This window comes from Cataglyphis hispanica, chromosome 16, assembly GCF_021464435.1.
Source record: "Cataglyphis hispanica isolate Lineage 1 chromosome 16, ULB_Chis1_1.0, whole genome shotgun sequence".
NCBI classification, from domain to species: Eukaryota; Metazoa; Arthropoda; class Insecta; order Hymenoptera; family Formicidae; genus Cataglyphis; species Cataglyphis hispanica.
The window spans coordinates 4763861-4775807 of NC_065969.1; the positions used below are offsets into that span (position 1 = coordinate 4763861).

Genomic DNA, 11947 nt, shown 5'->3' on the forward strand with positions numbered 1-11947 from the left:
TAAAGTAGTGAATCCTGCACGAATATTGTTGTTGTTGTCCAAAATTGAAGTTCTTATAAACATAGTAAAGCTGTAATCTTAGATAGCATGTCCAAATGTTCTCCCGATTAAAAAAAAAAAAAGAAAAACCAAAGTAACGCGATACACACGACATACACAAGTAATCGTAGTGCCAAGACAGTTGCGATGTTAGAACGGCACTGCATACCCTAAAGTGTATTTCGTATGGAGCATATATATTCTACATATAATATATACATGATCATTCCTTTCTCACATGAAAGTAATATTGAACAATTCAATAAATTATATGTAATCTACGTACCTTCATATTTTAATATGTAATATATGTAATATTTATAAATCAGATGAATTTTATTGTTTATCGGTGGGTAATTTAAAAGACGATTTAGCCGATCTTTACAGCGGTTATTGACTATAATGAAATGTGAGATATTTCTTTATGCTAAAGAGAAACATTATAGGTTTCTGTGTATTATTTTGTTGAAATAGAAACGTGTGCAATGTAAGTTATTATTGTATAATATACGTTCGATAACTTGGCTCGAACAAATCCTCGAAGTATTCCAAAGTATTCCTTCTTGATGCTTTTTTCATCAATGTCACTTGGTGACAAATATACATACATATATACATATAAAATATTATCCGAAGCTAATAAAGTGGCTAACTAAAATATTATAATAATTAAAATACTATAAACATAAAAAAATAGCGTGCAATTTTTTGGATAATGAATGAAATACAGAGCCTGAAATGTGTTGCCTTCTAATAAACTCCATCTTTCTTTTTTTTTTAAATGTGTAATATACTTACTTGATAATAATTAGAAAACAGCATATTTTGCTATGCAATATCTTATATTGTTTTATTGTGGAATAGTTTGTCGTTTATCATATATGCATATATGTACTTTGTTGCAATAGTATAAATATAAATTACCAAATTACTTAAATAACAGCAATATATAAATGATAGGATAATGAATTTGAGAAGTTTTCCAGTTAGACTGGTTTCAATATTCAAGCCTGCTTTGATAACCTTATTGTTTCGCAAATGTTTAGATAAATATATTTTTTTCATCCAATTTTGTATCATATGAATTATATATATATTTTATATGAATTTATTTAAAGATATATAATGCTGGCCCATTTCTTCGTAATTAAAAAAAAAATAGTATTAATAACTGTTGCAAATATAGATTCTTTGTTAAAAATATATTAGTTATTATATAATTATAATATATATTTTATATATATAAAAGAACTATAAGAGATTTAATTTTGTTTCATATATATATGCACGCATTATGAATAATAATCTTTACCAATTTATATAATCAAATACACATAGTTTGATTTACATGATAAACTTATAAATATTCATGGACTTCTTGCACTTTAATTCGAAATTACAAAATGTTTACCAAAATAAAAGGAATAAATAAAATTTAATATTAATCTAATTTTAAGCGCTCTTTTTTTTTTATATATGGAACATTACAGAAAAGAAAAATTTTCTAGAAATATACAATATATCAGTATTTATACATTGCATATACATGTATGATTATAAATATTTTGGTGAATCTTTATTTAAACCATTGTAAGCAAAATCGATGGCATTGTATACTCGATTATATAATAAATATATGCAAATTAAATGGAGCAGATAAAGAATAATTTATATTTGGAGAAAATATCTAATCTCTATAAGTGATTTTTATGCTTTTTTGAAAAATTTAACTATTGTAATAGCTCTTTTTAATATAATGCAGTATTACATTTTATTGTAATGGTATAGAGTGAAATATATCGCTCTTCAAATGTGCCGTAGATGTAATATCCATATTCCTGTGTTATGTTTTTATGGACGACAACGTTCTAGGAAACGCGGGTATAAGCATACTTCACGGATGTGATACCTATTCAACAGCCAGCACAGAAATCGTTCTAAACCCAGTCCATAACCACCATGAGGACAAGATCCATATTTTCGCTGTAAAATAAGTAATACAAAAATTATTTAATTTACTATCTATATATTATTTTACAATCGCGATTTTTACGAGATTTCATTTTATTTCCTTATTTACCTGGTCCGTGTACCAATAGTATGGAGTCGGTTCGATATTTTCACGTTTATAACCCTCCATCAACTCTTCATAATTCCAGATACGCATCGAACCGCCAACGATTTCGCCCACATTCGGCAAAAGTACATCGACGGACTCGGTTAAACGTCCATCTTCCGCACAACGCGACATGTAAAATGATTTAATTTCCGTGGGAAAACGGCAAAGCAGTATCGGTTCATTGATAGCGTCAGTCATTTTCCTCTCTGGCATCTCTGGAATGTCCTACCGAGAACGATTACGAGATTTTACAGATCTTGTCTTGGAGAAAACGCGAGATAGAGGAGGTATGAGAACTTATTCCTACTTCACCAAACTCGTAGAAGCTGCCGTCTTCTTTCGTGATATTGTTTTCTCTCAGATATTCGATCGCGTCACTGTAGTTCATTCGCTTGAAAGGTCTCTTGGGCATTTGAAATCCGGGATTCAATTCCTGGACAAGATGACCGAGCGGTGACTGTAAAACTCGTTCGACTACATCGCAAATTAAGTCTTCCAATCGATCGAGTAAATCGTCGAACGTGATAAATGGGCATTCTGCTTCAATGTGCGTGTATCTGAGAAATTATAATTTAACAATTAAAGAATAATTACAAAAAGAATATAGGTATATCAGTTAATTATACAAAGAAATTTATATACATACTCAGCAAGGTGGCGACGTGTTCTCGATTGCTCTGCTCGATAAGATTGTGCGATACAATATACATCTCCCATTGCTGGAATGCAAGTTTCAAGATATAGTTGAGAACTCTGAGTAAGAAAAGCGTTTTCTCTGAAAAAGATAATAATTGATTTGTATTTAACAATTTAATACACTTAACAATTTGTTCTATTTGTCTAATACATACCCGAAGTAATCTAATTTGAAGAGAGTTGAACCACCTTCCACTTGAGTTTGCACTAAGGTTGGTGGAGTTACCTCATAATAACCGCGATCTTTGTAATGATCTCTAAATGCTTCAATTAATATAGATCTCATGATTAAGATTCTTGATGTCTGAAATAGATAATAATCTTTGATGACTTAATTTTAACAGAAATTAATTAATTCCAAAAACAGAAATTTTGTTTATACATTTTCCCCTCGAATCATTATATGCCTATTGTCCAATTGTACATCAGGTAAAGCTTCTTCATTCAAAATTGAATCAGCTCCACCAGGAGGCGATGGACCAATAAGTTTCCAATAATCAACAAGCAATTCATGCCCACCAGGTGCCTGAAATTAGGAAATAATGCATATATATACATTTTATCCAGGTAATCAATATATTTGTAATATAATTAACGTACACTCTTTCCTTCAGGGACAATTTTCAAAGTTCCAAACAATTGAACAGCAGCTTCTGTGGCAAGGGTCAAAGCATCATATGTTTGACAAAGCTTATTGTTCAGTACACATTGTAAAAAACCTGTCCCATCTCGCAATGTGATGAACATGAGAGCTTTGCCTATAATAAAAATTAATTGATAAATTATTTTATAACAGAAATATGTTAAAGTTAATATCACATACCTTGCCTTCTTAGTCTATGCACCCATCCAAACAACTTAACTCTTTGATCTCTATGATTCAAAGCTTCTTTTATTTTAATTTGTTTTGCTTCCGGTAAAGATTTGTCCTCTTCTATGACAATTGCCTTAGCCTCATCGAGATTTTTCAATCTCTTTTCCTCATCCTCCAATAATTTTTTCTCCTTTTCTTCATTCTTGTATTGTTCTCTAACCCAAATCTTTTGTATCTTCTTTAATTGAGATTTAGATGCTGGTTCATACTTTTTGCCATCTTCATGAGAATCCTGGTAGATAACTGGAAAGGGTTCTTTTCCAGCATGACGCATTGCTCTTAAGATAGTTTTAAAAGGGTTTTTGTCCGAACCATCTCCTGTCTCATCATTACCATTCTTCTCTGATGTATAAATACCTAAAATATTTTTCTTTCATTATGTATAATTATAAATGTTATTTAATTATATATAAATATGTATCATATGTAATATGTATTAATATTATATATAATATATATATTATAAACCAATGTATATAATTTTATATTATATTTCTTTTATATTATTATATCTTTTTATGATTGTTTCTGTAGTTATGATCTTTTTATTACATTATAATGCAATTTACCTATTGATACTTCTTTATCAGACATATTGATTTCTAATCTCCTTGTATATAGCTGAATATGCTATAACACAAAAAATATTTAGTTTTTAAATTATAATTTGCATATAGTATCATGCTACTACATAATATATAGAAAATATAAATTTTAGAATAAAATATGAAAATAAGATTACTATATGTTAACACATGTTCAAGGTATCTTTTTTAATGTGCAAGATAAAAGATATCCTCTAACCTGTATTCTTTCGTTAGCAGATAATTACACCTAAGATAATTGGGACAATTTTGAAGAATAGTTCTTTTTACTGCAAGCTTGTTCGATATAAATGCAACAAAATGCAATGTGTCATCAGCCACGTTTCACACAGGCCCGCACTGTTCTGCAACCATTGATATAATCCGGTGTGATATACTGATAGGTACGTACATACATATAGCATAATAGCATACATGAGCGATTCTTCCCATAGTGCTTTGCAGATTAGTTGCGCAAATACAAACTTAAATTTTAAAATGTTTTATTAGTTTATATCTTTCAATTTTGTCTTATTATAATTTGTTTTTTAAATAATAATTATGTTAATTGAATAAATGATATCAGGTAAGAAAGAGATAATTCCTTCAATTATATACTTTGTGCAAAAATATTATTAAACTTGGATAAAATGAATAAAAAATTATTAAATTTTTCTTGTATATATATCTTTAGATCTATATAAATTATTTCATTAAATTATAAAAATAATATATGAGAATAACAATGAAATATTTTATTGAACAAATTAATTATACATACATTTTCCACAATTATCATATATATATGTGCATATATTGTGCATTTTTTATCTCAATTACATATTATAACAATAAAGTTTAGTTATTATATACAAAATTCTGTACTCAAAAATATTTATAATATAAAAAAATGAATACAGGCTTTTTAAATGTATTTTGTTTATATAGAACTATTTTTTCTCTTGCATGTCCTGGCATTCTGTTCTGGCATATGAAATGTAATACACTAAAATTAAAATTCCAAATTATTAACATATAATTTCTAGTGATTGCAATTATATTATATAAGTATAAAGAAAAAGGAAATAAACCTGCTCATCCAAGAAATTCATGAGATTAGAAAGTTTGCATTTAAATCCATGTGTCCGCAATGTATTATGCAACTCTTTAATATTTACAGGTTCATATTGCAATATTTTATTGTGCAAATCTTTATCAACATCAAGTAATCCCGTAAAGGCTTCTAGGATGTTGGGTGGATTTTCCAGTAATGATTCAGTTTCAGAAAGTTCCATTTCTTTTCCAATTGGATCTTTTCCAGAACTTATATCACTATCACTGCAACTGACATAGATAATATTATCATAGTGACTATATAACATAAATTTTAATTGCATTATTTGGAAAAATTTAATATTTATACCTATTTTGAGAACAAAGTAATTTGTCATCACTGTCTTCTGTATCACACAATTTTTCTAAACTATTATTATCCATATTTCGTTTCTTCGATGGTGGACCCTCATCTTCATCGCTTGAAATTTCAGTGACTTCCTGCATTGATGTTATTTCAGCTATAGGTACTAAAGGGTGAAGTTCATTATAAATGTGCGTTAATAATTTTACAGCCCTGCCACGTTTTTGTACCTTTAATCCGTATTTCTTCATTTCTTTCTAGAAATTAAATAATATGCTTTTTAGAAATTAAATAATCTAAGAATATTAATAGATAATAGATAATTAATAGATAATAGATTAAATAATCTAAGAATAATAAAAAATAAGCTAAGAAAAAAAATCACACTTTCATAACAGTTTATTGTTATCAATAAACTTACGTGTAATTCAGGAGTTTTCATGCCAGTGTAATCAGGTGGAGGTGTAACATCTTTTTCAATAATTTTAAGTGCAGTTTTCATATTTCCTATGTTATTGTAATTACATTTAAATTGCATAGATGCATATGTAGATGCTTCTCGATTATAATGCTTATTTATGTTAATTTGTCCCTCAGATAAGGATTTCCTTTTAAATTTCCTAATGCTTGCAAAATTTTGTGTCAAAAACATGGCATTATTATCTAATTTTTCACAGACAGGTATGATATCACTATTGATTGTTGGATTGTTAACTCTAATATTTTCATCATTATTTTTATTATCGCGTCTGTGCGCACTATGCTTCTTCAATTCTGTCACATTTAATACACTAGTTGATTGACTCTTTTCCAAAACGTGCTTCCCATACATATCAATATCAACATTTGCAAGATATATTTCATCTTCAAAATTAATAGAAAATTTGTCCGATTTTCTTGATTCACGAATATTTGTTTCTGATATGGATTCACCACAATGTTCATTTAAGAGTAAGTTTTCTACATCTAAAAACTCTGGACTAGAAAGCACCATAATCGGGCTCGAAATAGATTTTTCCTTTTGATCATCATTCGTTTCATTAAATCTGAATTTTTTCTGCATGAAAATCATATTACAATCTTTATTATTAGATGCCACATCTGTATTGCTAGCATTAAATTCCTCTCGATCTGATTTAGTTGAACTATTAATATCTTTTTCCTCCTCTAAATCTGTGATTATGGCTTTTGAAATATTTCCAATTTGGACGAATTGATTACTTTTTTTATTTTCTATATCTTGGTTGTCATATTCTGATGTTCTTTTAGACTGCTGCATAGAACGAGACATAATATCTTCATAATCAGAGTCATCTTTCTTCAAAGCAATGGGATGGCTAACATTAGAAGATATGCTTTCAACTTCCGTATCTGATGAAACAATTATATCTGTTTCTTTCTGTGCTAAAACAGATTTATCCAAAACACCATTTTCAGTATCATTAGTGATATCACTGTTTCTAGTGACTGAATCAGATAATGTACTTTTGTTAGATAAACTATCATTCAATCCAGTTTTCCTGATTGCTGCACGATAGTTTGCTATACTATTCTCTTTATGATCTTTCATGTACCTAGAATACATAGAAATTTCTTCGTCGTCCGTTTCTACATCAAGAACAGTTTCGTTAAGCGATTGATTCACTGTTTCAATATGTGAGCATCTTGCTGATAATGTTATAGGGATTGCAATTTTTTCCGAAATATTAACATCTTTCTCAGTTGATGAAGTGAAGCTTTGTGTATTATTACACGAAGATTTCATTGTCGTCTTGGATGTAGGAACCATATGCAAAGTATTAATCTGTTTAATATCTACATCATTATTAGAAAGATGAGTATAAAATTCTGGATTTTTATCGGCATACGATTGCATATGCTGCTCTATTATACTTAATCGACTAGGTTTTTTTTCTGCCTCAATTAACTGTTCAATATTATCATTATAAGATTGAGAATCTTCAAAATTATTATATCTATTTATATGAAATGGATTCTTATGTTTCATAGGAGATATTTCTACAGGATATTGTATATCAGAATCTAAATCCAAATCCAGTTTCGCATTTTGTCTTTCCATCTCTTCGATGAATAATGTAAGATTACTTTTCTGTTTTGTTAATTTTAAGGAAGAATCCTGGATAGATTTCGACTTACTGCTTTGAGGAGTATCGATTAAAGAATTTTCGTATTTATTGTCAATAAATAGCTTTTGAGAGTTCGATTCAAAATCTGAATGAATTTCCATTACATTTTGTTCCACATTATCCAAATTGATAGGTATATCTTTGCCTAATTGCGAATATTCTGTGCTCTGTTTTTTTTCAGTTAATGATGTTTGACTGCAGATATCAACATCTTTATCTTGTTTGATTAAACTAAATAATATGTGAATATTAGAATCTTCATGATTTTCATGATTAGAGTGTACTATGGATTTACGTATCATTATATCAGGTGTATCATCAAACATATCAGGTGATGCAGTAAAAATTTCCAAATTTGTGGGTGTGTTACTTCTGGAATTTGTATCTTCTGATATTCTTATCAAAGTAGGTTTTTCATCTTTCAAAAGGCAAGAGTTCTTTGCAGATATGTAATTATCTTCAAAAGAATGTAAATTATCATTATTCTCTTGTGATAACATTTTTTGAGGACACTGAACGTTTTCTGAGTCATATATATGATTTGGTGATGCATTAATAGAAGACTTGCTTATGTTTGAAACATTTAAAGTCTTTTTCATATCTGCATATACATTTTCCGTACTCTTTTCGCAAGTCTCGTGTTTGGTTCCTGTTATATTAGATTTAAATTCTTTTTGTCGTAAATAAACAAATAAATCATTTACTTTGTATTTTCTTGCTAAAAATCTAATTTCAGATAATGATGTGTCAGAATTGAATATTTTTGAATATTCATTGATTATTCCACAATAGACAAATTCTAGAAAGGCTAAAGCAACATCATAGTTTGTATCAATCCAACAAATTTTTTCTTTTACAGTAGAGAACTCTGTATCGTTGGAAACTACATCAAGCAAAATATTTGAACAACGCGCATAGAAAACTAATTTGTGTGCCCAAATGTGTCTGGCATTTTTTACTAATATAATAATATCACTTGCAGAACTATCATTTAGCATATTTCTCCAGCTTGTTGCAAGAATATTAAGAAATGTCTTTTCTTTACAACATCTTTTGACTGCATTTGAAGAAAATAATTCTTCATTGTTATCCACTACTTTTACAGTTTTCATTTCTTTTGTTTCTAGTATTTGTTTGTTATCTGAAGTAATTTTGTTATCTATGTTTTGTTCCATAAGCTTTTTAATATTTTGCTCTTCCTATAAAATATGTAACATCATTATATATAACATTTCATATATATATATATATATATATATATATATATATATATATATATATATATATATATAACATATATTATGTGTTATATATATGTTATATAATTTATATATTATATATATTATATAACATATATATTATATAATATTCTTAAATGTGTACTTACTAGAAAAAAGCAGTCAAACTTACATTTAATTTCTGCTCTTTCTGTTCTAATGGTGTTATATGAGGCGATAGTTGCTTTACATAAAATACTTTTTGAGTTGGAGTTAATCTCGTCCTGTCCCATAATGTGTTTTCCTTGAAAACAATGAGACATAGTTCTTAAAGTCTGTGAGCATGTTCGATTTGGAAAATTTCAATTACATCATAAATCAAATATTACATATTACAGTTATATATTATATCAAATATTACATATTACAGTTATATATTATAGTATAATTACAGTTTGATGCAATTGCTGAAGTAATTGATTTTTTAGAACAATTTTTTCTTTGATATTGTTAGTGTGTTCTCCTTGCGATATTTGAGTAAAATCTTTATAGGCCATCAGTATTTCTGCTATTCTTTCTGTTAAAATACGTTCTTTTTCAGCAGCTGTACGTCTTTGTAAAATAGTCGGTTCGATAGGTTTTCCTCCTTAAGAAACAGAAAATTAAGATATGTACATAAACTTATATTAATTATTAGCAGATTGGTTTTTTATTAACTGTATAAAGTAATTTATACTTTTTTTAATCTTATTTGTGGGCCAACTTTTTGTTGGTGATATATTTCTATTGCTAGTAAAACCAAAGCTTTGTAATGTCGCTTTCTGAGAATATTCTGCATTATTATCTGACAATGAATTAGATGATATAGCTAAGATTTGAGCCTCATCCCACTCTTCCATTTCTTCTTTTTCATATAGAGATTTAGAAAGCGCTAAAGCAAGTTGTAAATCGGGATCATTAGATGATGTCTGGAAAAATTGTATATTTAAAATTTACAACTGCTTTGAAAGTTTTTGTGTTTTTATTAATAGCTTAATCACTACAGGGGCTATCAGCTATAATACAACATAATACTAAATAAAATTAAATTTTCGGATAAGAATAACACAAAAAAACGATTACTATTAGCCAGCACTCAAAAGATTTAATACTTACCATTTTACGTGAAATAGGTTTCTTCTTATCTTGTAATATGGGAGCAGAGAGTAAACCTAATGATTTTCTTTCTGCAGCTTGCCGTTCTTGCAGTTCCATGGCATTCATCAATGTTTTTGTTGACACATTATTTTTTATCGCACAACTCTTCATATGTATGGTTTGTAAACTTTCATCTTTAAAATTTTTAAAGCACAATGGACATACATAAGCTATTTTTGCATTAGTTGAACTTTGCAATGAATCTATCTCTTTTTTTTCACATTTAAAAAAGGATGACTCAATTGATGGTTGTTGTATGTCATGTTGAATCTTTTTGTTCTGCAATAATTTATTGCCTTCGAGTTTTCTTCCATTGATAATTACTTTAGATTTACTGCAAAGCATTTTCTTTTTTGATTTATCTAGAAGCTTATTGCTCTTAATAATTTTTGTTTGCACGGTATTTTTCCTTTTTGGTGATTTGAAATCCAATATACTGTCATCATCACATGAAGATTGAGATGTGCATGCATTATCATTTTTTTTATTATCATTGGAATCATTAGAAAGATAAGTTTTATTATCTATACTGTGAATATAAAAAAATATTTTCAAATATTATGCATATATTTAAAAAAAAATAATTATTTATAGGATGAAAATTTATTAAGGAAAAAATTATAATGAAAAGATTGTGGAATTCTTAGATATAATTCATATATAAATTTTTTTTCTCATCACATTTTTTTTTAGGAACAGATACATGTCAGTGAATGAAACTACAAAAGCTATGCAAGAAAGACTATTTAATATATTTTACATACATATTGATACTACCTTTCCATATAATTTTTTTTTAATCTTAATCTTTTGTTTGGACTATTAGACTTATGTAACCTATTTTTTTCAACATCCATCATTCCCATATAAATGTTGAATATGATATTGCTTAATCTTTATTTGCCTGAGTATCTTTCACTTGATTTTTTGACTCAGTATCTGCTTTCAATTTTTCTTGTCTCTCTTCTAGTTTACCAATAATTCTTTTCATGAATACACTTGACATAAAATCATATGGCAAAGCACGATCTTCTTCACAGATCTTTTTATATTGTTCGTCGTTTAAGAGCGGAAGAATACTATAATTATAAAATAAAATTTGATAAAATTTGTATTTTAAAACAAAGTATAAATTATAAATTTAATGATCTAATAAATATACATATGTATATCTAAACTTATAAAATAATAAATACTTACTTTCTTCTATAAGAAATGTACATTGCACCAGCAAACATAAGCGTTATAATAGCCGATGTGATTCGAATATATTTTTGCAGCGGTGTGTTTCTTAATCGACGTGCTTTTCTGTACGTCTCATCTAAGGGATCATGCTGCATTTCATACAGATAAAAAATGATAAAAAATAATTTTAATAATGTCACAAAACGTGATTACAGGCGATGATAATTTTACACTGATCTTTACCTAAAACTATGTAAGTAAAGCGGGGCAAACATACATATTAATCAGTGATGCCGCGAACCGTGAGGGATTTTTTTGCATGTGTGTAACTTGAAGTCTGACCCCAGATAGGTCCACTTGCACTCTAACAACGAGAGAACCAATCAGCATCACGGAGACAGATGTCAATAACATGCCTTTTCTAGAGAAGGACTAGTCTATGACTTTATCGCATAGGTAGGATTTTTGAACG

The 11947-nt window shown here is 28.2% G+C and overlaps 2 protein-coding genes across 3 annotated transcripts; both read right to left on the minus strand.

The window, feature by feature from the left end:
* Positions 1–1486: 1486 nt before the first annotated feature.
* On the minus strand, positions 1487–4727 carry LOC126855489 (asparagine--tRNA ligase, cytoplasmic). The gene is made up of 10 exons (XM_050603178.1): positions 4533–4727; positions 4298–4358; positions 3678–4085; positions 3455–3612; positions 3237–3380; positions 3010–3158; positions 2805–2933; positions 2466–2715; positions 2120–2383; positions 1487–2022 (listed from the first exon to the last, which is right to left on the minus strand). The coding sequence occupies exons 2-10, from the start codon at positions 4320–4322 to the stop codon at positions 1891–1893; spliced, it is 1659 nt and encodes a 552-aa protein (XP_050459135.1). The 5' UTR covers positions 4323–4358; positions 4533–4727; the 3' UTR covers positions 1487–1890.
* Positions 4728–5057: 330 nt separating this feature from the next.
* LOC126855738 (uncharacterized) lies at positions 5058–11740 on the minus strand. Of its 2 annotated transcripts, none has more exons than XM_050603603.1 (10): positions 11491–11740; positions 11068–11369; positions 10249–10814; positions 9830–10061; positions 9546–9739; positions 9287–9397; positions 6151–9075; positions 5736–5986; positions 5404–5656; positions 5058–5318 (listed from the first exon to the last, which is right to left on the minus strand). In XM_050603603.1, exons 3-10 carry the CDS (start codon positions 10633–10635, stop codon positions 5253–5255), a joined length of 4419 nt encoding a protein of 1472 aa, XP_050459560.1. In that variant the 5' UTR covers positions 10636–10814; positions 11068–11369; positions 11491–11740; the 3' UTR covers positions 5058–5252. The 2 variants fall into 2 exon arrangements, with proteins under 2 accessions (XP_050459560.1, XP_050459559.1); XM_050603602.1 differs by having other exon boundaries at positions 10249–10819.
* Between the last annotated feature and the right edge of the window lie 207 nt (positions 11741–11947).

Bases quoted from the DNA above. Each gene is read 5' to 3' on its own strand.
- LOC126855738 (XM_050603602.1), bottom strand. From the start codon at position 11,156: ATGGGAATGATGGATGTTGAAAAAAATAGGTTACATAAGTCTAATAGT. The intron at 10,062-10,248 runs GTAAGTATTAAA...CAATTTTTCCAG, and splicing joins AACCTATTTCACGTAAAATG to ACATCATCTAATGATCCCGA. The intron at 5,987-6,150 runs GTAAGTTTATTG...TTTAATTTCTAG, and splicing joins TGAAAACTCCTGAATTACAC to AAAGAAATGAAGAAATACGG.
- LOC126855489 (XM_050603178.1), bottom strand. From the start codon at position 4,322: ATGTCTGATAAAGAAGTATCAATAG. The intron at 3,613-3,677 runs GTATGTGATATT...TTTTTATTATAG, and splicing joins GCATAGACTAAGAAGGCAAG to GCAAAGCTCTCATGTTCATC. The intron at 2,384-2,465 runs GTAGGAATAAGT...CGTTCTCGGTAG, and splicing joins GCTTCTACGAGTTTGGTGAA to GACATTCCAGAGATGCCAGA.